The sequence below is a fragment of the Jaculus jaculus genome, chromosome 3, assembly GCF_020740685.1.
Source record: "Jaculus jaculus isolate mJacJac1 chromosome 3, mJacJac1.mat.Y.cur, whole genome shotgun sequence".
Lineage (NCBI taxonomy): Eukaryota > Metazoa > Chordata > Mammalia > Rodentia > Dipodidae > Jaculus > Jaculus jaculus.
Window position 1 is genome coordinate 30,835,719 of NC_059104.1, and position 25,044 is coordinate 30,860,762.

At 42.5% G+C, this 25,044-nt stretch overlaps 1 protein-coding gene and 1 pseudogene across 1 annotated transcript in view; one reads left to right on the plus strand and one right to left on the minus strand.

Annotated features, from left to right (window-relative positions):
* Ndfip2 (Nedd4 family interacting protein 2) overlaps window positions 1–11,229 on the minus strand; it is a 75,836-nt gene extending 64,607 nt beyond the window's left edge. The window contains exons 1-2 of the mRNA XM_045146023.1: window positions 11,185–11,229; window positions 10,246–10,554 (exon numbers count right to left, since the gene is read on the minus strand). Coding sequence (XP_045001958.1) covers window positions 10,246–10,554; window positions 11,185–11,229 — 354 coding nt within the window. The remainder of the gene's footprint in view (window positions 1–10,245; window positions 10,555–11,184) is intronic.
* On the plus strand, window positions 5,853–5,948 carry LOC123459745 (annotated as a pseudogene).
* Window positions 11,230–25,044: the final 13,815 nt, after the last annotated feature.

A 25,044-nucleotide genomic window follows, 5' to 3' on the forward strand; every position in this document is an offset into this window, starting at 1 on the left:
CAGCTCATAACCAGCTATCTTCCCAGGAAGGGTTAGTAGTCAGCTGCACCCTTGTTTGACTCCCATCTTCGCCCTGTAAGCAGGCACACGGCAGTAGCCATCTCTCTCTCAAGCTGATATCACCTTGACACAGTCAGCAAATTAGAGGAGCCAACTGACTGCTGATTCAGCTGAATCCCTTGGACCTTAGAGGTCTTTCTGTCACACACTGGGACAAATTACAGGGAGATCAATCCCCATACCCTTCAGACCAAAGTCTCACATTTTCTTATGACCTTGGATCTTGTGAATTGGGTAGCCGGACCTAACTGCTTTCAAGAAACCAAACTATGAACAGCAGAGCTAGAAATAGTAAATTCTTACCCAACATATGTGAGGCCCTTGGTTTAATCCCCAGTACCGCATAAACCAGGTGTGGTAGCATACACCCATAATCCCAGCACTCAGGAAGCAGAGGCAAATGGATCAGAAGTTCAAGGTCATCCTTGGCAACAGGGTGAGTTCCAGGCCAGCCTGGGCTACATGAGACCCTATCTCAAAAAATAATTAGAGCTGTAGAGATGGCTCAGCGGTTAAGGTGCTTGCCTGAAAAACTTAAGGACCCAGGTTCACTTCCCCAATACTCATGTAAAGCCAGATGCACAAAGTAGCTCGTGCATCTGGAGTTCATTTGCAGGTGCTAGAGGCCCTGGTGTGTGTCCATCCTCTCTCTCTCTCTTTCCTTCCAAATAAATAAATATTTTTTTAAAATTCTTTAAAAATAAAAAAGTAGATAATCTGCAGGCATAAATTAGAGTTCTCCTTTCCTATCAAACTCAGCATACAAGTTATTCTGTTTTGTCTCATCCATCCCCTTCATCTCACACAAGCCATACAGCTTTTTTTTTCCAATTTCTTAAAGCAAACTCATTTCTACCCCAAGCCATGATCATACTTGCAATCGTCATCAACTAGAACTAAATCTTATTCCAGTCAAATCTCAGCCTGACTGTTAAACCTTTAGAGAGGATGGAGAGTCCAAGCATATACTAAGGAATCAAACTGAGTCAAAAATAACCAGGCCAGCATAAATATCCTTCCTCCATGTAAGTGCATCCCTCTCTCCCAATGAGAAATGTAGTTTAACCAAGCATGGTGGCTCACGCCTATAATGCCAGCACTCAGGAGGCTCGGTCATGAGAACTGCCTCAAGTTCAAGGCCAGCATGAGCTGAGTGAGATAAAGTGACAGCTGATTCCCTTCTTTTGCATCTGGGCTGGTGTTGCAGTCCGGTTTGCATTGCTGTTAGAAATCACCCAACCAAGAGCAGCTTCTGGGAAAAAGAAATTTATTTTGGCTTACATGCTCGAGAGGAAGCTCCACGATGGCAGGGGAAAACGATGGCATAAGCAGAGGGTGGACATCACCCCCTGGCCAACATAAGGTGGACCACAGCAACAGGAGGGTGTGCCAAACACTGGCATGGAGAAACTGGCTATAATACCCATAAGCCCACCCCCAACAATACACTCCCTCCAGGAGGCGTTAATTCCCAAATCTCCATCAGCTGGGAACCTAGCATTCAGAACACCTAAGTATATGGGGGACACCTGACTCAAACCACCACAGCTGGTGTTCCAAAATTTTTGACAAAAAGGATATAGGAGAAATGGCTGGCATCCTGAACTTTTAGGCCCAGAGCTCAAGAAAAATGACCTCCTCCTCTACCTCTTATGCTATGCAAAGCCATGGACATACTAGGAGAACACATGAAGATGACACGGGGAGTGCACCAAGAGAACTGGGACATTCCTGTCAACAATCCCAGCGGAGCTCCCACACTACAGTAAACATTAACTGCCAGCCAAGGAAGTGAGCCCTTTGGAACCTTTCAACCCAGGCAGTTGAGCACTATGCTAACCAGGTTATGGAATCCTGAAAGCCAGTAACATGCTGAGGTTCTAAGCATTTCCTTGAACAGCAACAAATATACTTAAAGAACCAAAGTCTAATATCAGCTCCATCACACTGAGCCTTTAATTTCTTTGTATTTGTGCTTTTCATTTGTAAAATAAAGACTATAACATCTAAGGTATTCTGAGGATTAAATGTGCCAATATGGGTAGAATATTTAGAAGTGTTCTCAGCATTTTTTTTATATAATCCAAGTGATTATCATTATTTCTACTTCATTGAGAAAACATTTACTGTCCATATTCTGGAAATCAATTATGATCTGAAGTTATGCGTATTTGTTTTCCTCCTCTCCACCAGAGCAAGGGCCATGAGGACAAATACTGCAGTGCTTTACTTACCAGCACCTAGAATAGAGTGTGGCAGGTAGTGAGGTACTAAAGCCAATTCAGCATCTGATTCAGCATTGCTAAAGTGTACTGAAATAATTTATCCATTTGGATAGTTTGAAGGACTAGTAACTTAGGACCCCTCCCAGCTCAGGAGCTTTCCTGTTTTTCACTGTTTTTCCTATAAACACTGTCTAGCACGCTTGTCTACCATACCTATACTCAACATTCCTTGCAGGTCACAAGACAATAAACTTGAGAGCCACCAGCTTGTTTTAGTAAATAACTGTTGACTGTCCGGTCTTCTAGGCCCTAAGCCAAGCCTGACAAGAGCCTGGAGAGACTCCATTGATCTCAAAATCTGCAAAAGGAGACCAGACAATCTCAGTAAGGATTGTTTCATCTCTAGCCAGTTCTCCTGAGTCACAAAAAAGGCAAAGATTAGTGAATTCCAGGTCAGACTGGACTAGAGTGAAACCCTACCTAAAAAAATAAAAGTTAAAAAAACGGGGGGCGGGGGGAGACCAGGCAACTCAGTGGTAACCCTCTCTCTTGAGGATCCCTCCCACTCTCTGGAGTCCTTGTCACTAACTCCTAAAAAATCGACTTTTGCTTTGCTCCAAGAAAAAAGAGAACAATGATTCAAATCAATGATGCATTTATAGTTGTTATTACATGCACAGAAAAAGCAACAGAAGCCAGGCGTGGTGGTGCATGCCTTTAGTCCCAGCACTCTGGGAGGCAGAGGTAGGAGAATTGCCGTGAGTTCAAGTGCAGCCTGAGACATCGTGAATTCGAATTCCAAGTCAGCCTGGGCCAGAGCAAGACCCTACCTCAAAAAAAAAAAAAAAAGAGAGAGAGAGAGAGCGAGAGATAGCAATAGAAATTTTAATCTGTGGTCCACTTCAAAACAACTTATTCTGGCAACACAAATGAACAGGATACTGGTCCTCAAGCTGTCTATAACGTGGTAAACAACACATCAGAGTACTGATGTACTACTATTTGCAAGTTGTACAGCTTCGGGAACTACACAAAAATCTGATCGTGAATTTTCTCTACTACAGTTGTTTAAAAGTTTATTTGAAAGATTAAAATAAACATTTACTCAGAGAACCACGAAGCTCCTTTAAGGAAAGCATCATTCATGCGCACACATGGAAATAGCAAATAATATGTGAAATGGATTGAAGATAAACATAAAAGCAAATGTAACGACCTGTAAACTGTAGACTCTACAATTTTGTAGAAGCTATAAGGAGTTAACTGTATAATTCTTCCAACTTTAAAAAAATATTTTTATGGGCTGAAGAGATGGCTTAGGCACTTGCCTATAAAGCCAAAGGGCCCAGGGTTTGATTCCCCAGTACCCATGTAAGCCAGATGCACAAGGTGGCACGTGTCTGGAGTTCATTGTACTGGCCCTGGTGTGCAATTTCTCTCTCTCCCTTTCTCTTTCTCCTTCTTTCTCTATCTCTCAAATAAATAAAATATACAAAATAAGCCATTAAGGCTGAGCATGGTGGTGCATGCCTTTAATCCCAGCATTTGGGAGACAGAGGCAGGAGGATTGCTGTGAATTTGAGGCCACCCTGAGACTACACAGTCAGCCTGGGCTAGAGTGAGACCTACCTTGAGAAGTATAATAATAAGCCATTAAAAATATTTTTTAATTATTTGCAAAAGAGAGAGATGGCAAGAAAGAGAGAATGGGTGCACCAGGGCCTCTTGCCTGTATATATGAAATCCAGACACCTGGGGGATACTGGAGAATCAAACCTGCGCCGGCACGCTTTGCAAGCAAGTGCCTTTAACTACTGAGCCACCTGTCCAGCCTCCAGCTTTTTGTATATCTGAATGTATTAGTACTGAATGTTATCAATTGTGGGGTAAGGATTTAGTAAGAAATCAATAAAGATTTTAAGCAAATAAATAAAAATCAAATTTCTATTTAAAAAATATGACTCATGCCATCTAACAATAAACTGAAGGACAGCTGGAAAAGAGGAGACAGTGGTAACTATTTCATGACATAGAAAGCACCAACATTTAAAGGACAGTAGGTACAAAGAGTTCATACACAGAAGAAACACCAGAGATATCAAGAGGTAGGAAGCTTGTTAGTAAGGAGGAACTGGTAAGACTCCAGCTCAATAAGAACAGGCAGAAGAGTGACAGGACAGACTCCCAACATTCTGCTCCAGCCACTGCGGATGAGTGCACCCCACCTCAGCAAGCACATGGGGCTCAGCATGGGCACAGCGAGTACGCACACCACACACACAGAGATAAAATAAAATAAGGAAGGAGTTTCAAGGGCAAAGCTCAGGGTCCATATAAAGAACTTAAGCAAGACAAGAACTGAAACGAATTAGATTATGCAACTAGGCAAGCTTGGTTATGTAAAAGATGTGGTAAGAGCATAAGCCAGGTAAGTATATTGATAATTCCAAAGCAATAAATGAGGGTCAGGAGAATCAGGAGGCCAAGAAGATAAGGTGATAGATAACTAGGGAATTACATAAAAGGCTACAACATTTTGTTAAGATGGCAAATGAAAACAAATGTCTTCTCTGAAAATTCACCCATAACCACCAGGTAAGGCTCAGCCTAGGCCTGTAGTCATGGCTACGCATTTTTGCTGACTATGCTGTCCTAGGCAGAGTTTCCATTTCCTGACGACTGATCTACCCTGATGTTGCATGTTATACAAAGAGTACGGCAAACGCAAGATCTGCCTTCCCAGGGAGAAACAAACTAGCAGGTTTGCTGTTAGCTAGCATTGGCTGCTTCAAGAAAAAGAAAGAGAGAGAGAGAGAGAGAGAGAGAGAGACAGAGAGACAGGAAGGAAGGAAGGAAGGAAGGAAGGAAGGAAGGAAGGAAGGAAGGAAGGAAGGAAAGAGAAAAAGAAAAAAACAAGTGCTACATCTTTGGCCCTGGGTTCCTGGGCTGTGATACAAACCCATTGCTCATGTACATCTGAATGCTCATTAACCTCTAGAACTTGGTAACAAGGAAAACCTACTCAAATATTCTGCTCTTCATGTTGCATAGTGAGCTATGAGTAATGCCATTTGTCTCTGACATGGGAGTCTCCTGTTTTCTGCCAGCAACCATGAAATATTAAGACTAGCTCACTAGCTTGTAAACAGAGTCATGTGTCAGCCTCCATATTTTACGTAGAGTATGTAATTCTTACAATAATCTTTATGAGGTGGCACTAGTTGAGGCCACTGAGGCTTTACGATGTGAAGTTACTAAGCTGAGGTCTCAAGTACTACACAGAGAGCAACCTAAATATAAGCCCAGATGGTGTTAAAACCTGTTTTGTTTTCACTTTTGCGTTGCTGGGGATGAAATCAGAGCTTTGCCCTCACACTTGCTGGGCAACAGCTCAGCCACGGAGCTGCATCCCAAGCCCCAAGAGCTCGTCGTTACCATTAACTGTCCAGCTTCCTTACCCAGCTGATCTGTCAAGGGCAACACTAATTCTTCAAATACTACAGCAAAGAACTCAGATCTCTACAGTATAAATACTTCAATCATGTTCCATAGAAAACCTGCTTCATAGTGTTTACCAGGTAGCACATGTGCCAAGATAGAGAGAAGAACAGCATGGCCCCTGGGCAAGAATGGAACGCAAATTCAGAAGCATGCCATATTTTTTTTTTTTTTTTTTTTTGAGGTAGGGTCTCACTCTGGCTCAGGCTGACCTGGAATTCACTATGTAGCCTCAGGGTGGCCTCGAACTCACGGCGATCCTCCTACCTCTGCCTCCGGAGTGCTGGGATTAAAGGCGTGCGCCACCACGCCCGGCTTTCATGCCATATTTTTAAAAAAGAAAAAAAGCAACTTACAAGCATCTGACATTCATCTGTACCAGCAAAACAGCAAGAAACTCTGCACACCCCCACCCCATAAATAAATAAATAAGAAAACAAAACCAAAAAAGGCAATTTCTAGGTTAAGTATGCACATTAGTTAATAAGTAATTTGGGTCTTAGGCACCACCAGTACAGAGCTGAATTTTAACTCTTAAAAATAATAAATCCCTAGATATGTCTGCCTACCTTCTTGACTTAATCATCTTTTAACGCACAAAACTGTTTATTAATCATTCCAAAGTTAACAAGACATCCGAGCCAAAAGCAGCCAGAAAATAGTCATGTTCAAAGCTGGGTGTGGTCACAAACATCTTTAATCCCAGCACAGAAGAGGCTGAGGTAGGAGGATCATCATGAATCCAAGGACAGCCTGGAGCTACAGAGTAAATTCCAGGTCAGCCTGGGCTACAATAAGACCCTGCCTCAAAACACTAAATAAATAAATAAAAATAAAAACAACAACAAAAAAGTCATGTTCATCATATAAGCCAGAGATGCAGATTGGTAGCCAGCTACAGTCTACTTGGAAGTTACACGCAGCGTTTCTATGCCATGTACCTAGACTAGATATAATTATGAGCCCATTCTCAACAGGACCAAGAGTTATTCTAGAAAGATGAAATTACTATGTAATTGCACAAATAAAAGAAATTAAAGCCAGGCGTGGTGGCGCACGCCTTTAATCCCAGCACTCGGAGGCAGAGGTAGGAGGATCACCGTGAGTTCAAAGCCACCCTGAGATTATATAGTAAATCCCAGGTCAGCCTGAGCTAGAGTGAAATCCTACCTAGAAAAACCAAAAAAAAAAAAAAAGAAAAAGAAAGAAAGAAATTAAAATACAACTTTAAATTGTACCAAAATTCTCTAATACTCTCCTTACAAGGAAAACAAACTGGGAGCAGACCTACAGGGAGTATTATCTTTAGAATGTTTGATTTCTGCCCTCTGCTCTCATGGAATCCTCCCCCCATTCAAAGTCTATATAGGGACACAGCTTGAGTATGGAAGGGGAAAAAATTTTCAAATGTGATATTGCCTGCTTATCTTGAAAGAAATTTTAGAGATTAACCCTGAAAGAGCAAATTCCAACTTTTGTTTGGAGAGATTTTAAAAACCAGTCTCAATTAATTGTAGCTGTTGAAAGCAAAGAAAATATCATAATAAATTATTTTTAAGGAGCGACTACATGAGTTAAAAAGATGGTTTTGAATAGTGACATCTGTTTTATCGTGGTAGAGACCAATAAGCAGAAGTGTCCAAAGAATTCAAATCAGCTCATATCAGTGAGAAATAAACAGGGACAGGAAAGAAGAAAAATGAAATGAGTAACATTGATAATATTATTCAATATTTATCTTTGTGTTATATTGCTAACACACACACAAAAAAAATTTTTTTAAGTCCCCAAAATGTATAAACTGACAACTCGAAAAACACCTTCTATATTCAGGCAACCATTTTTTCTAAGCCATATGAAAATAGTGATAAATTTTCAGAAAAGTAATAATTTGAACCAAGTAACAGGATGTAAAACAGATGGCAATGGAAGTATCACAAACTTGTACCACATAGAAAAATGAAAAAATTTATATATATACACACATATATACATACATACGGATCGGCTCCTATCTTTCAAAATCCTTCATATTTGCCAAAAATGCACAAGGTGCAAAGCTTGTTGAATCACAACACATATGCAAATAGGTATGTAAAGTGAAATCTGGTACTAGTATCAAATTTTATAAACTAAAATAAACTGCACCATCAGAGTTCTACTCTCCCTCAGTAAATAGGTTAAACTATAAACTATCTGAAAGTTTGTAAGTGAACATGTTATCTAGCTGCAACAAAATAGTCAACTATTGCTGCTTAAAAGATTTACAATTACCATCTCCAATGACACCTCTATAATTAATATATAAAGGAAAAATAAGGTAGGAAAAATTGGCAAAGAAAATACAGGACAAGCCGGGCATGGTAGCACACACCTTTAATCCCAGCACTCAGGAGGCAGAGGTAGGAGGATCGCTGTGAGTTTGAGGCCAGCCTGAGACCATAGAGTGAATTCCAGGTCAGCCTGAGCTAGAGCAAAACCCTACCTTAAAAAACACAAAAATAAATAAATAAAAGAAGAAGAACGAAAAAACAAGTCATGTTTCACTCATTTAAACATAGTTACAGAAGTTTATAATATTAAGTGGTAAAGTCTTGTGATGAATGAATTAAACGAGGACTGGAGAGATGGCTCAGTGGTTAAGGCGTACCCACTCTGTCTCCGTCTCTTTCAAATAATAAATGTTGTTAAATAAATAAATAGGACTGGAGAGATGGCTTAGTGGTTAAGGCATTTGCCTGCAAAGCCAAAGGACCCAGGTTCAGTTCCCCAGGACCCACATTAGCCAGATGCACAAGGGGGTGCAAGCATCTGGAGTTTGTTTGCAGTGGCTGGAGGCCTTGGTGCGCCCATTCTCCCTCCCTCCCACCCTCTCTCTCTCTCTCTCTCTCTCTCTCTCTCTCTCCCTCTTTGTCAAATAAATAAAAACAAAAAAAACAAAAATAAATTAAATAAAAGTATTGAACTAATTTTTAAAATATCACTTTTTCCCAATATTTTGTTTATTTATTTGAGGGGGAGGAGGCACATACAGACAGAATGGGTACACCAGGGCCACTAGCCACTGCACATGAACTCCAGATGCATGGACCACCTAGTCAATTTGCCTTACGTGGGTGCTGGAGAATCAAACCTGGGTCATCAGGTTTTACAAGCAAGTGCCTTAACGGCTAAGCTGTATCTGCAGCCCGAATATCAAAATTTTTACCTTACAAATCGTTTCACCTATTGCCAAACCACATACAAATGGGGAGTCGTTTTTTTCGGACATCTGAATTTTAAACTTTTTTTTTTTTTTTTTTTTTTTTTTGGTTTTTCAAGGTAGGGTCTCACTCTGGCTCAGGCTGACCTGGAATTCACTATGTAGTCTCAGGGTGGCCTCGAACTCACGGCGATCCTCCTACCTCTGCCTCCCGAGTGCTGGGATTAAAGGCGTGCGCCACCACGCCCGGCTTAAACTTTATTTTTGATAATGTCATACATGTATGATGTTATTTTGATTATATTCACCCCCCCCCCAATTATCTCTCTTATCCCCTGCCACTCCTCCTGACTAATCCCCTTCCTACTTTCGACTTTTTTGGTTTTTTCTCCTCGTGGCCCACTGAGTTACCACAAAGGTTGCCTGCCTGAGCCTTGGTGGGGGATTCTTCAGTGGACAGCAGGTTAACTTATGGGTGGCTACACCACTTCAGAAACGTGGACTCCCATCCCCCAGCAACCATTACCTGGCCGCAGCTCCTCTGGAAGGAGTGGGGCTCAGACAGTCCCAGCCCATTCCACGAAGGAACCTTGACAGGCCTCAATCTAGTGCAGGAAACCACTGTTGCCTGTGTGAGTTTAGCATTGCAAAGGCCCTGGGATCATTTTTAATGGCAAAAAAAAAAAAAAAAGAAAGAAAGAAGGAAGGAAGGAAAGAAACATAACTGAAAAGGACACAAAATCACAAGGTTAAATGGAACAGAGGCAACATCAATCAGCACTTCTCTACAGTTGCACAAGTCTTAATGCTAATTTATTTTTTAATAATCAAAGCTGCATCCCACCCACACTACCTGGCTTGCATACCTCCCTCTACCCCCCCTCCCTCTCAAATTAATAAAAATAAATTTTTTTAACGATGAGATGAAGATCATTTTGTGCTAACACCTCTCCTGTCCAGGTAATGTGGACTCAGCCCCATTTTCAGACGACCGTGGACTGTCTCGGGGGTGAGTGAGTCAGGCGACACGGAAATGATGGAGTGACAAGTTTTGGGGTGACGTGCTCAGGGGGACGTGGTGCGACATGGTGGTGGCGGAGGGGGGAACGAGGGAAGAACGGGGGGAGGGGAGGTGTGGGTGGAGGTGAGGCCGAGTCCCACCGGGAAGGGCGAGGAGCCGCCGTCAGCCCGCCGGCCCCGTCGTCCCGCAAGCCCCGCCGCCCCAGGGCTGGTCCGAGGGTTCCCGCCATGGAAACTCACCACCTGGTAGCGGCCCGTGCCCAGCTGGTGGTGCTCCATGCTGCCCGCCTGGGGATCCGGCTTCCGAGGGGCGCCGGGTTCCGCCGAGCCCCTTCCGCCGCCCCGGGTTCCGCCGCCGCCGCCGCGCTCGGGCGCCGCTGCACTTCCTGTCGCTCGCCGGGCCTCGGCCGACAGCTCCGCGTCGCTCGCCGCCGCTCGGCGCAGCTCCCCGGCGCCGCGCGCGCTACTGAGCATGCTCGGGGCGGGCGCGCATGCGCGCTGGCTCCTGCGGCGCGCCGTCGCCCGCCCGCCGGCCGGCTGCTGCGGGGGCTCGGGTGGGAGGTGACGGCGACGTCAGCCGAGTGTCGAGAGTGGGCGGTGGCGGGAGGAGCGGGAGCGATCGCGTAATAAGGAAAGAAATAAGCTGTCCTTGGTGTTTTGTTTGTTTTTCTTTTTCTTTTTTTCCCCCCTCCGTGTGTGCGCAGGCTTGGCATCCGGGACCAGCGAGGGCACAGTCACCTCCCAGGCACGGATGTCGAGGGGACAGGACGCGTTCCTGGAGCACCTGAGCACCCACAGGTCTCCCTGGTACCCGGCGCTTCCTCCTGTTGCCCTGCCTTGAATTTCGCAAGAATATCTTCTGTGCATGCTTAAAACGCTCAGAGTCAGTAGTGAGGTCAAGAATTTTTTAGGGGGAAAAAAAAAAAAGGATTATTTATAGAGCACCTTTATATCCGCAGCAAAATTGACAGGGAGGAACAAGATACCATAGCTGCATAGCTCGGCCCCCTCCAAATAGGTACCTTTGTCAACGCTGATGAACTCACACTGACACACAATTGTCACTTAAAGAGTCCATAGATTGCATTATGGTTCCTTCCTGGTGTTCGACATTCTAGGGCTTCTGGCAATGTGTCATAAATATGCACGCACACACACACGCACACACGTTTTAATTACCCCTTCTTGGTGGAGATTTAAGAATCTATCACACTCTTCCAACATATTCCTATGTCTTGCAGAGAAAGCTCTAGAAATAGGAAATGAAAAGGATAGAAAAAAATGAGGGCTGGAGAGATGGCTCAGCAGCTAAGGCACTTGCCTACAAAGCCAAAGGACCCAGGTTCCATTCCCCAGGAACCACATTAATCCAGAAATACAAGGTGGCACATGCATCTAGAGTTCATTTGCAGTGGTGGGAGGTCCTGGCACACTCATTTTTTCTCCCTCTCCATCCTCCCCCTCTCCCTCCCCCATCTCAAGTTAATAAATAAAATAAAAGTAAATGTAAATGATGAAATGAAGATTATTTTGTTAATATACAAGTTAGAAAACTTGGTAACATCAAGGAATCAGTTTCTGTAAAGCATATGACCTTTGGCTAGCCACACAACCCACTATGTATGCATCTCTCACATAAGGTTCAAAGCAAGCAGAAAAGTATGTTGGAGCTGTAGAAGGTTCATTTAAATGTTTTTTTTTAATTTATATTCACAAGCAGAGAGGGGAAAAAATGGGTACACCAGGGCCTCCTGCCACTGCAAATGAATTCCAGATACATGCACCACTTTGTGCATCTGGCTTTATGTGGGTACTGGGGAATTAAGCCCAGGCTGTCAGGCTTTGCAAGTAAGCACCTTTAACTGCTGAGCCATCTGTCCAATCCCAGAAGGTTCATTTTAACCCAAACACCAGTTTTTGGACCCTGAAAATCAATCCCACATGATGTAGCTCAGCTCTCTCTTTTTTATGACAGCCAAGCCATTTCTCCATAATTCATTTTACAGTGGAGACCCTGAAGGAGAGAAAAGAGGAACCTGGAGCCCCTCTCATTATACTTAGGCTCATGAATGTGCAGGGCACAGTCCTGGGATGAAGGAGGCCACTGGATGAGCCTGACCAGCTGGTTTAGGTAGCAAGATATAATAAAAATGGAAACTTATTGGGAGATCATCAACTAAAACATTTAAGCCTCCCTGATATTTCTTTCAAAGCATTCCTGAGCTCCCTATTTGGGCCACCTTGAACTATATAATAGTAGTAAACCATGCTAACAATAATAAAAATGGTGTCATCATACTTAGTTTTCTTTAAACTTGCTTCCACGAATTCTAATATGATATGCCAGATAATGCCTAAGCATTTCTATTTGTATCATAAGAGCTCACTCTCACAATAGCACCCCAAATGGTATTACCTCTCAGTGATTAAAACAGTAGCCAGTGTTAGCAAAATAAAGTTAGATTCCTACATTACTTGTCATCTATAAATGTGATTCAGGATTAAATTATATTTGTGTTTGTGTTTTCATTAACCACGTCTATGTTCACTTGTTTCTAAAAGAGAATGCATGCCAGGTGTGGTGGTGCATGCCTTTAATCCCAGCACTCCAGAGAGAGGTAGAGGTAGGAGGATCACCATGAGTTTCAGGCCACTACAGAGTGAATTACAGGTCAGCTTGAGCTAGAGTGAGACTCTGCCACGTAAAACAAAAACAAAAGAGAGAGAGAAAGTTAACAGAGAATGCTTCTCAAAAAGACCTTTGAGGGCTGGGGAAATGGCTTAATGGTTAAGGTTCTTGCCTCCAAAGCCTAAGGACCCCAGTTCGATTCCCCAGGACCCACTTAAGCCAGATGCACAAGGAGGCACATGCGTCTGGAGCTTGTTTGCCTTGGCTAGGCCCTGGTGTGCCCATTCTCTGTATCTGTCTCTTTCTCTCTCTCAAATAAATAAATAAATAAAATATTAAAAAGAAAAAAACTTTGAAAATCGGAGACATGACCCAAAGCAGACATCCTGAATCCTGTGTGTATAGCGGATTCTTTAGTTTTACTCCCTTTCAAGTTCTCTGCTAATCTAACAGAGCAAGGGACACAATTCAACTGGAAAACATTTTCAGTGAGGAGGTATAAGAGGAAAAACAAAATAGAATAATAATAATAGAACAATGGCATGCTGCACTCTTAATCCAGGCACTGAGCATGTTACTTTAGCCTCACCACAACTCCATGATGTAGTCATGATTGTTGTCCCACTTAACAGAGGAAGAAACCAAGACACAGAGAGGCTGAGGAACTTTGTCAATTCCAAGTCACGAGTAAGTGGTGATGGACTCCAGAGCCTCCACTGTATTAAGTGCCAGGCTATCTAATCCACCTTCCAAAGAAGAAGAGACCTTAGTTCTTTCCTTTTCTTGACCATCACTACTGTAAAATTCCACAGAAGATAGAAAAGCATAATGAAGTTGGGTGTGGCCAGCTCGCCTTTAATCCCAGCACTGGGGGCTGAGGTCGAAGAATCACTGTAAATTCGAGGCCAGCCTGGGAGTACAGAGTGAGTCACAAGTCAGCCTGGGCTAAAATGAGACCTTACCTGGAAAAACAAACAAAAAAAGGGCTGGAGAGATGGCTTAGCGGTTAAGCGCTTGCCTGTGAAGCCTAAGGACCCCAGTTCGAGGCTCGGTTCCGCAGGTCCCACGTTAGCCAGATGCACAAGGGGGCGCACGCATCTAGAGTTCGTTTGCAGAGGCTGGAAGCCCTGGGGCGCCCATTCTCTCTCTCTCCCTCTATCTGTCTTTCTCTCTGTGTCTGTCGCTCTCAAATAAATAAAAAAAAAATTAACAAAAAAAGAAGATAATGATACATCACAAAGAGCCAGTTTGACTTCTTTCAGTCCCACCTTCTTCATCTGTATAAAATAATGAAATTTTCTCATCATTCCCAAAAGAGACATGTGCTCTCTTTTAAAAAAATATTTATTTATTTTACTTATTTTGAGAGAGAGAGAGAGAGAATGGCTACATAAAGACCCCCAGCCACTGCAAATGAACTCCATTCGCATGCACCTCCTTGTGCATCTGGCTTCCGGGGGTCCTGGGGAATCGAACCTGGGTGTTTTGGCTTTGCAGGCAAACTCCTTAACTGCTGAGCCATCTCTCCAGCCCCTTGCAATCTCCTTTTGCCCATTTCAACCAAGCCAGTGTGACATATGATCGTCACAAGCAGAAGTAATCACTTATCCTCCTGGAAGCAGCTCCTTGTATATAAAGTAAAAATAACAATATTGTTTAGAAGTCTTAATATCAATCATTTTCAACGCTTGATCTTATGGTGATGACTCATAGTTGCTTCTTTTGAAAGTATTGCCAGTGGTATACACTTTAAGCTACCTCAAGTAGAATAGTAGAATTTCACTACACTTGACCGGTACTTCTTGCTCCAGTCTAATCAAATTTCATCCCCACCTACAACCACCCAAACGTTTACAAATGCTGGCATTGCAGCACTGGGGTAGAGAGGGTGCCCCACATTCTCTTCCACAAAAGCCCAGTCTGCACAGCTCTAAGGAATGCGGACGGCCAGCCCTGCCCAGCTGTTGGCTTTGTCAGCTTTTACATGGGGTCACACGTTTTTCGGGTGGCATCCAGCCATTTAATGAGCAAGGCAGTTGGATGAGGTTCCAGCTGTGCTTGCCTGACCAGTGGATCTCCTGAAAGGACAAACAGTGCTCGCTCGGGAGCTCCCTGTTGAGCAGGTAGAGAATGTCAATTTGACAGCATGTCTGGCAGTTCTTCCTGCCCAATCAATCCTTTTGTCCTTCATACTTGTGGCTCCTCAGTGAATCTTTTACATGATTCATTTTATATAAGAATCTGAATCCTGGAAAACCCAGCATAGACAAGTACCAACATAGAAAGTGAGAGAACATTGTTAATATTATAAAATTGTATAAGATCTGGAGAGATGGCTTAGCGAATAAGGCACTTGACTGCAAATCCTATGGACCCAGGTTTGATTCCCCAGTCGTCCCCATGTAAGCCATCTGCACAAGGTGGCATATGTGCCTGGAGGTCCTGTTCAAGGATTAGAGGCCCTGGCATGCCCATTCTCTCTCTTCTCTCTCTCTCATTCTCTCTCTCTCATTCTCTCTCTCTCCTTCTCCCTCTTTCTCTCTCTCAAATAAATAAATAAATTGCTAAAAAAATTTAAAAACTTAGGCATGGTGGTGCATGCCTTTAAAGAAATTGTGTTAAAAAACTACAACTATCATTTAGTGTGGTTGGTGTTTTGAGTCCATAACACATAACCCTACCTCAGTACTCTGCCTTAGCATTTTCTCTTACTGATATGTCTGTTATACCTTCACCCTTCACATTAAGAATGGCTTTAATGTTGAGTAGTGTAACAAGGTGAAATCTGTGAGATTTACTTTCCATTGGCACTGTTATGCCCAGTTCTCAGCACCCCCATTGACCACCAAGGAGAACCAAATACATATGCAAGGGCAAGGAGCTTTATTTCAGGCTTAAGCTTGGTCTCTTGACCTCACCAACGCAGTGGATCCGTACAAGAGCCTCAAGTAGCAAGAGGGTAGGTTTTATATAGAAATTTGAACAAGGAGGTAGGGGATAGATACATGATTGGATGATTTAAACACTATTCTTCTGATTGGCTTGGGATTTCGGCAGGCAAAATTGGGGGCAGGATGGAGGCAGGAAGATTTTGGCGGGCAAGGTTGGGGGCAGGATGGAGGTAGGAGCTAGGGGAACCCCAGGCAGATGAGGTAGTCTTCATTGTGATTGGCTGGAGCAGAAAGAGCAGAGAGGACAGGCCTCAGGCATGTCCTGGGCATGTCTAGGCTAGGGGTGACTCCGGCCTTTGGGTGGGCACCTTCCCTAACCATATGTCAAGGTGGTTGCCTTCTGCCTAAACAGAAAACCTGAAAGTTAGGCCCAGCCAGGGCAGCACCTTACTGAATCCCTTCATGGCATTAATTTAGTTACTGGGTCTTTCAGCACCTGCCCAGAAGCAGAGCTATTCCCTCCAGGGGAAAAACTACTCTCTTATTATCCACCATCATTTCTCCTAGTCAGAAATGTTGAGATAGATAGATAGATAGATAGATAGATAGATAGATAGATAGATATTATGTTAATTGAATCTCCCATCAGTTAAAGAGCAACTAGAGATACCATTGCATGCAGAGGACCGTCTGCATAGGCTTGTATCACAAATTGGCAAGGGGTCCAAAGTTCCCTGACTGGTTATTTTTAGTTTGCTGTCATTTCCTCTGCAGAATAGAATATATAAGCACTCCTCAGAGTAGCTTCTAGAGCTTAGTGTGACACAGATATTCTTTAAAATATTTATTTATTTGAGAGAGAGGTGGGGGGGCAGATAGAGAATAGGAGCATCAGTGGCCTCCAGCCACTGCAAACAAACTCCAGACACATGCACAACCTTGTGTATCAGCTTTACACAGCTACTGGGGAATTGAACCTGGGTCCTTTGGCTTTGTCCACAAGTACCTTAACTGCTAAGCTATCTCTCCATCCCAGATCTTATTTTTTTTAACTTACTATTGAAAGCATATAAGTATAGACAATAAGTATAGACAATAAAACCATGATAATTCCCTCCCTCCCCTCCCATTCTCCCCCTCTCAAATCGGCCCTCCACTGAATCCCCTCCCACTTCCAATTAGTCTCTTTTATTTTGACACCTTCAGCTTTTCCTCCCATTATGCAGGTCCTGTGTAGGAAGTTTCAGGCACTGTGAAGTCATGGATATCCATGTGTGTGACCCAGATTTAATTGTAGGAATGTCCATATGTCTAGTTTATTTATCTACAGAATGACGGGAGGTAGTATAATTCTTTTTCTGAAGATTTGTATCTATACCTAATTAAAATTCACTAATCATCATTTTCTGAACATTGAATTTTAAAATACATCTTAAGCAATAAAAGAAACTATTACTTTTCACTTTAGCAAATGAAAATAAGCACATTTGTTGCTCCAAAGTTTTTCATTACTACCATGTATATTAATCCTTAAGGCATTTTGGAGAGTTGAGTCTTAATTTAGCTTCACATTTTGTTCCTTATTTAACTGGCTCTGGGATTCCTGTCATCTGTTCAGCTCTATAGTTGTAGAGAAGAAATGCAAAGTAAGTAAGCTGTCAACGTGGCACGCGCTTCCTTACCCTCTCCTCACTTTCAGTACTTTGGAAGAATCTAAAGCTCAGCTAGTTTTCCACCAGTCAGAATTCCACTAGAGAAACAGAAGCAGTAGAAGATACACATTAAGAATGTTTAGGGTTTAAGGGATGGCTTATCAGTTAAGGCGCTTGCCTGGAAAGCCAAAGGGTCCAGGTTCGATTCTCCAGGACCCTTGTAAGCCAGCTTCACAAGGTAGGTAGCATGTGCATCTGGAGTTTGTTTGCAGTGGCTAAAGGCTCTGGCATACCCATTCTCTCTGTCTCCATCTCTCCCCCCCCCCTCTCTCTCTCTCACTCAATGTGTATGTTGTTTCTGTCTGTCTCTCAAATAAATAAATAAAAATAAAATGAATAATTTTAAGAATGTTTATTTGCCGGGCTGGAGAGATGGCTTAGTGGTTAAGCACTTGCCTGTGAAGCCTAAGGACTCCGGTTCGAGGCTCGGTTCCCCAGGTCCCACGTTAGCCAGATGCACAAGGGGGCGCATGCGTCTGGAGTTCATTTGCAGAGGCTGGAAGCCCTGGCGCACCCATTCTCTCTCTCCCTCTATCTGTCTTTCTCTCTGTGTCTGTCGCACTCAAATAAATAAATTTAAAAAAATTAAAAAAAAAAAGAATGTTTATTTGCCATGTATGGCAGTGCATGCCTTTAGTTCTAGCACTCAGGAGGCAGAGGCAGGAGGATCACTGTGAGTTCAAGACCAACCTTGACTAGAGTGAGACCCTGCCTCAAACAAAAGAGAGAAGGAAGGAAGGAAGGAAGGAAGGAAGGAAGGAAGGAAGGAAGGAAGGAAGGAAGGAAGGAAGGAAGGGGGGAAGGAAGGAAACAAGTAAATTGGCTGGGCACTCTTAATAAAATAAAAATATATGTTAAAAAAAGGAAAAGAATATTTGAAAGAAGTTGGTTCAAGACTGGGGAGATGGCTCAGCAGTTAAAGGCATCTGCTTGCAAAACCTGACAGCCTGAGTTCAATTCCTCAGAACCTACATAAAGCCACAAGTGGTGCATGGATCTGAAGTTCATTAGTAGTGGCAAGAGGCCCTGACACACCCATATTCATTCTTTCTCTCCTTACAAATAAATAAAATATTTTTGAAAATATTTAACAAAAGAAATTGGCTCATGCAATTTTAGACACTGGCCAGACAAATTGAAAGTCTAAAATTCTGCCATTCTAGCAGGAGCAGATATTTCTGTCTCAGGTAGAAATTCTTCCTTGGGGAAGCCTTAGTTCTGCTTTTAACCATGCTTAATGGATTATATCATGCCCACTCACATTATAGAAGATAATCTTCACCTACAGGCAAGTGATTTGGGACTTTAATCAAGCTGAAACTGCCATCACAACAATGCTGTGTTTACTGGTAATTAGGACTATACCTTAGTCACGTGGGAACACTGGCCTGACATCACAGGTTCATTTAAACACAACATAAAATGTTCTTACTGAGTGTGGTGGTACACATTTTTAACTCCAGCACTCTGGAGGCAGAGGCAGGAGACTAGCTGTGAGTTAGAGTCTCACCCTGAGACTCCACAGTGAGTGTCAGGGCAGGCTGGGCTAGAGTGAGACCCCACCTCAAAAACAACAACAACAAAAAACAATTGTCTCTTTCGAATAAAAATAAAGGATTAATGGGGGGGAAAGAATGGGAAATTAGCTTTTAGAAAGTTAGCTAATTGGGCTGGAGAGATGGCTTAGTGCTTAAGGCATTTGCCTACAAAGCCAAAGGATCCCAGTTTGATTCTCCAGGACCCACATAAACTAGATGCACAAGGTGGCACATGCATCTGGAGTTTGTTTGCAGTGGCTGGAGGCCCTGGAACACAATCTCTCTCTGTCTCTCTCTCTCTCTCTCTGTCTCTCTCTCTCTCTCTCTCTCTCTCTCTCTCCCTCTTTCTCTCTCCCTGCCTCTTTATCTCTCTAATAAATATATAAATAAAATATTTAAAAAGAAAGTTAGCTAATCTATAAAGATAATTTTTCTCTATTTATCTTTATCTCTAGCTTCATACCACATATATGTGTGTATAGTTATATTAGAAAGCATCATTAGGAAATTATTAGAAAGGGTTTTAACTCTGATTAGCAATGTCAGACTTAATAATAATATTTATATTTAACATTGTTTTCCCTTGTATGGTCATGGAAAACAAATGTGGGCAAATCAGTATTCATTTTTAATTTTTAAAAAACATTTTATTTTTTGCCAGATGTGGTGGTGCACACCTTTAATCCCAGCACTCAGGTGGCACAGTTAGGAGGATTGCCATGAGTTCAAGGCCACCCTGAGACTACATGGTGAATTCCAGGTCAGCCTGGGCTAGTGTAAGACCCTACCTCAAAAAAACCCCAAAAAAATTATTATTTTTATTTATTTATTTGACAGAGAAAGAGGGAGAGAAAGAGAGAGAATGGGCACACCAGGGCCACCAGCCATTGCAAACAAACTCCAGACACATGCGCCCCTTGTGCATCTGGCTAACATGGGTCCTGGGGAATCAAACCTGGGCCCTTTGGCTTTTCAGGCAAACGCCTTAACCACTAAGCCATACCACCAGCCCTTAATTTTTTTTTTTATTTACTTGCAAGTAGAGAGATACTGAAGAGAGACAGAGAGAATGGGCACACCAGGGCCTCTAGCTGCTGCAAATGAACTCCAGATGCATGTGCCACTTTGTGCATCTGGTTTTATGTGGGTACTAGGGAATTGAAACAAGGTCATTAGGCTTTGCAGGCAAGAGCCTTAATGACTGAGCCATCTCCAGTCCCTCAATAGTCATTTTGCCTCAGGGATTTCAAGTTTAGAACTGAGTAGCATGTAAGATATCAAAATGATGCTGCTTTACTTTGCATATGGGTAGCTGTCCTTTGGCCATTCTAAAGTAGAGATGTAATGTGTCTCCTTGCATGTCAATCCCTGTCACCACGGAAAAGCAGGACTTCCCTTGAGCATATTGCCTATTGTGATAGGTTGCCCTTGACTGGCTAACATGTGATCTTTATGTGAGAATATAATGGGGGCAGGGTGTGTAAAACACTATGAGATAAAAGTGTCTCCTGCAAGTCAGATTGTGTGAGCATATTGATGAACACCGACCTTTCTCTTCCACAACAGAACTTGTGTCTCATAGTCTGATGTCAGTCCACTGTTTATATCACACAACATCAATAAGAGATCACCAAGTAAGAAGGTTGCTTGGTTTCCGTACTGAGGATAAAGGATGTTTGTTTTCAGGAAAGATAAAATGACTAGGATCATCAGACCAAATGACTTTCCTGGTACTGCCTTTCAGAACTAAGAAAAAGGAGGCTGAAGAGATGGCTCAGCAGTTAAGGTACCTGTCTGCAAAGCCTAATGATCTGTGTTTGATTTCCCAATACCCATGAAAAGCCAGATGCACAGAGAGGCTCATGCATTTGGAGTTGTTTGCAGTGGCTGGAAGGAGACCCTGATGCACCCATTTACTCTCTCTCTCTCTCTCTCTTCTTCTCTCTCTCTCTCCCTCTCTCTCTCTCTGTGTGTGTCTTCTCTCTCTGTCTGCTGGCAAATAAATAAATAAAAATTTAAGAAAAAGCTCAAACCCATTTCCTCAACTTAATACATGAATAAGGAAGGAGCTAGTGACCTGACAGCCAAAGGAAGGAAGAGTGACAAGAAGGAAAATGTTTTTATGTCTGACCATTACACACTGGAATAATAAAAATTTTACACCACATCCATTAAGGTCACTAATATGTTCTGTGAAATATATGTAATGCACATGCATGCACAGATACAGCATGTACAGTAGCAAATCAAACCTTCATCATTTCTAATGTTGCAGACGATTTGGATGACCACAAAACTTCCCTGGAACCCAATTATCTAGAAAACAGAGAAGCCAACTGTTTTATAAAGCTATAAAACTATAGCATTTGTGTATTCACCACAAAGATTAAAGATCACTTAGACCAACAGGTTCATTTTAAATATATTTAAAAAAAAAAAAAAACTGGAGCCGGGCATGGTGGCACAGGCCTCAATCCCAACACTCGGGAGGCAGAGGTAGGAGGATCACAGTGAGTTCAAGGCCACCCTGAGACTCCATAGTGAATTCCAGGCCAGCTTGGGCTAGCATGAAATCCAACCTAAAAAAAAAAAAAAAAAAAAAAAAAAAAACTGGGACATAGAGATGGCTTAGCAGTTAATGTGCTTACCTGAAAAGCCAAAGGACCCAGATGCACAAGGTGATGTGTGCATCTGGAGTTTGTTTGCAGCAGCTGAAGGCCTTGGAGTGCCCATTCTTTCTATCTGCCTCTTCCTCTCTCCCCTGCCCTCTCAAATAAATATATACAAATAAAATAAAGGCAAAGATAAGGGCTGGAGAGATGGCTTAGTGGTTAAGGCATTTGCCTGCAAAGCCATAGGGTCCTGGTTAGACCCTCCAGCACCCACATAAGCCAGATGCACAGGGGGGCGTATGCATCTGGAGTTTATTTGCAGTGGCTGAGGCCCTCCCCCAGATCTTTCTCTCTCTCAAATAAATAAATAAATAAAATATTTTAAAAATAATAAAGATAAAAAGCTGACACTCAGACACTTAAAGTTATATCTGTGGAACAACCACCACTCCTCTTCCAGCTTTGCTCAATTGTGGTAACTCATTAAAAAAAATTTTTTAACCCAACTTACTTTTGGCTGTTTCCATCACTTCTAACTAAAAACAGCCCTCCAAAACATTATTACTATAATAAGCAAAAAAATGTAGAGCTCCAACAATCACGAAATATGTCAAAATCTTTTTGGAAAAAAATATGACAAAAATGTATTGCTACCAAAACAATGCTAAAATAGCTGTGAAACCTCTCTGGGGTTTCTGTTTTGGAGTAAGTAAAGTACATACAATAAAATGTGTTCCCCACATACATAGTCTTTGTAAACGTAGTGGATAGCTAACATTAGTTCTATGTATTCAGAATTAAACATCACACAATCCCAACTTCATACCTACATCTCCATCCATATAAAGTTGAGGGTGTAAGACAACTTAAACATACAGGGTGAATAAGATTCTGTCTTCCTTGGCACAGCCTCCTCTCCACACAGGATTTTGACATTATTGCTGAAACAATCTAGCCCCTCTAACTGATACAGTAGTCCCTTGTCATATATGGCCCTTTAAATACACGTTAGAGGGCTGGAGAAATGGACTGGAAGAATGGCTTAGCACTTAAGACACTAGTCCGCAAAGCCAGAGGACCCAAGTTCAGTTCCCTAGAACCCATGTAAGCCAGATATGCAAAGTGCTGCATGCATCTGGAGTTCATTTGCAGTGGATAGAGGTCCTGGTGCACCATTTTCTTTCTGTCTCTCTCCCTCTCTCATAGTAAATAAAAAATAAAAATGCTTTAAAACTAAAACGTGTATATTGAAAAAGAAAAGAGGGCTGGAGAGATGTCTTAGTGGTTAAGCCAATTGCCTTTATACCTAAGGATTCAGGTTCAATTCCCCAGTACCCACGTAAACCAGATGCACAAGGTGGTGCATACATCTGGAGTTTGTTTATGGTGACTAGAGGCTCTGACATGTCCATTTTTTCTCTCTATCTGCCTTTCTCTCTCTTTCTCAAATAAATTAATATTACAAAAAAATAGATTAAATAATATTGGGAATTTTTTTCCTTAGTCCGCTGAACTCATTTCAAGTGGTCAGTTGTTATGTGTCTAGTGGCTACTATATTGGTCACTGTAGATTCAGGACACTTGCGTCACAGAAATGTCCACTGGACATTATTGTTTAAGAAAACATTTTCTTATTACTCACCTTCACTTCCTGAATTAGAATAATTTTGTAATGACCTTGGTCTCAACTCTGCAATGGGGCCTCTGGATAAGTCACTTAACCTGCTAAGCTGGTTTGCTCCTCTTTACTATCTGAAAAACTCCATCCCTACCTGTCATAAAGGTTCTTGTGAAGCTGAAATGAAAATGTAGCCATGCAAATATAAAGGACTATTATTCCTGGAGGCCCTTTTCATACCTTTAATCTTTCAGTGGCTGCCAGAAAAAAAAAAAAAGGAGTGTTGAAATATTTGCACTTAAAATGTGGGATAAATATGGTAATCCTCATAGAACACTGTGGAGGTTTGAGTCATTTGCCTGCAAAGCCAAAGAACCCAGGTTCGATTCCCCAGGAACCCCATGAACTCATGTGTTCTGAGTGCTTGCACCTCAGCTGGTGGCTTTTGGGAGGAGGAGCTTGCTGGAGGAAGTATGCCACTGGGGGTGGACTTTGAAACTTATTAGCTCCCACTTTGCCGTGTTAGTGAGCTCACTCTCCTGCTGCTGTTTCCACCTGCTGTGGCAGAGGGGAAGTCCCGCCTCTACCCACGCCACGCTGCCCCGGCCATCAGGAAGCTTCCCCGCAAGACCATAGGCCAAAATAAACAAGTTTCCTCCCAGCAGCTGCTTTTGGTCGAGTATTTTGTCCCAGCAGTGAGAAGGTAACTTCGACAAACACTGAAGCCAATTAGGTCTCCCAACTTGACCACATCATAATTCTTTGTCAATCAAGTGACTGGGCTTATATTCTATATAACAACTTATCATAAAGTAACTAATAGACCTCAGTATGTGCAACTATAGAAAATACATCAGGGACTGGAGGGATGGCTTAGCGGTTAAGGCATTTGCCTGCAAAGCCAAAGGAGCCAGGTTTGATTCCCCAGGACTTACGTTAGCCAGATGCACAAGGGGGCACACCCATCTGGAGTTCACTTAGAGTGGCTGGAGGCCCTGGTGTGCCCATTCTCACTCTCTCTCCTCTTTCTCTGTCAAATAAATAAAAATAAATTAAAAAAATATATTTTATTTAAACCAAGCATGGTGGTGCCTTTAATCCCAGCACTCGGGAGGCAGAAGTAGGAGGATCACCATGAGTTCAAGGCCACCCTGAGACTACATAGTGAATTCCAGGTCAGCCTGAGCTAGTGTGAGACCCTACCTTGAAAAAAAAAAAAGAAAGAAAGAAAATAAAATATGTCAGTTGTTGTTTACCAGGAAGAAAACTATTACATACCATATTTATCAATTATGATTGTGGTAATAATAGCTAACAGTTATCACATATTGCTGGCAATTCTGCTAAGTGTTCCATATATATCACCTCACTGTATTTTCACGATGAACATACAGAGCAAGTACTATTTAAGAGAAGGGTGATTTGCCAGGTTCTTTTGACCCTAATGACTTTTTAAGCCAATACAATTGCCTAGGGGGCCCTGGAGAGATGGCTCAGCAGTTGAAGGCACTTGCTTGCAAAGCCTAGTGGCCCTGGTTTGATTCCCCAGTACCCATATAAAGCCAGATGCACAAAGTGGCCCATGTGCCTGGAGTTCGTTTGCAGTGGCAAGAAGCCCTGGTGTACCCATTCTCTCCCTCCCTCCCTCCCTCCCTCTCTCTCTTTCTCTCCCCTTCTTCTCTCTTACAAATAACAAATAAATAAAAATATTTTAAAATATATATATTTATTTGCAAGCAGAGAGATACAAGAAAGACAGACAGACAGAATAGGCACAACCAAGGCCTCTAGACACTAACACCAACTCCAGATGCATGTGCCACTTTTTGCAGTACATGGGTACTGGGGAATTGAACTTGGGTTGCTAGGCCTTGCCCTAACCACTGAGCAAACTTTCAAGCCAAATTAAAAGTATATTTTTCAAAGAACAGAGACAGTCTCACAGTTCTATAGGTTAGAAGTTTAAGGTTAGAATATCAGAAGGTTTAGTTCCTTCAGACAGACATGAGTAAGAATCTGTTTGATGGACCATAACAGTT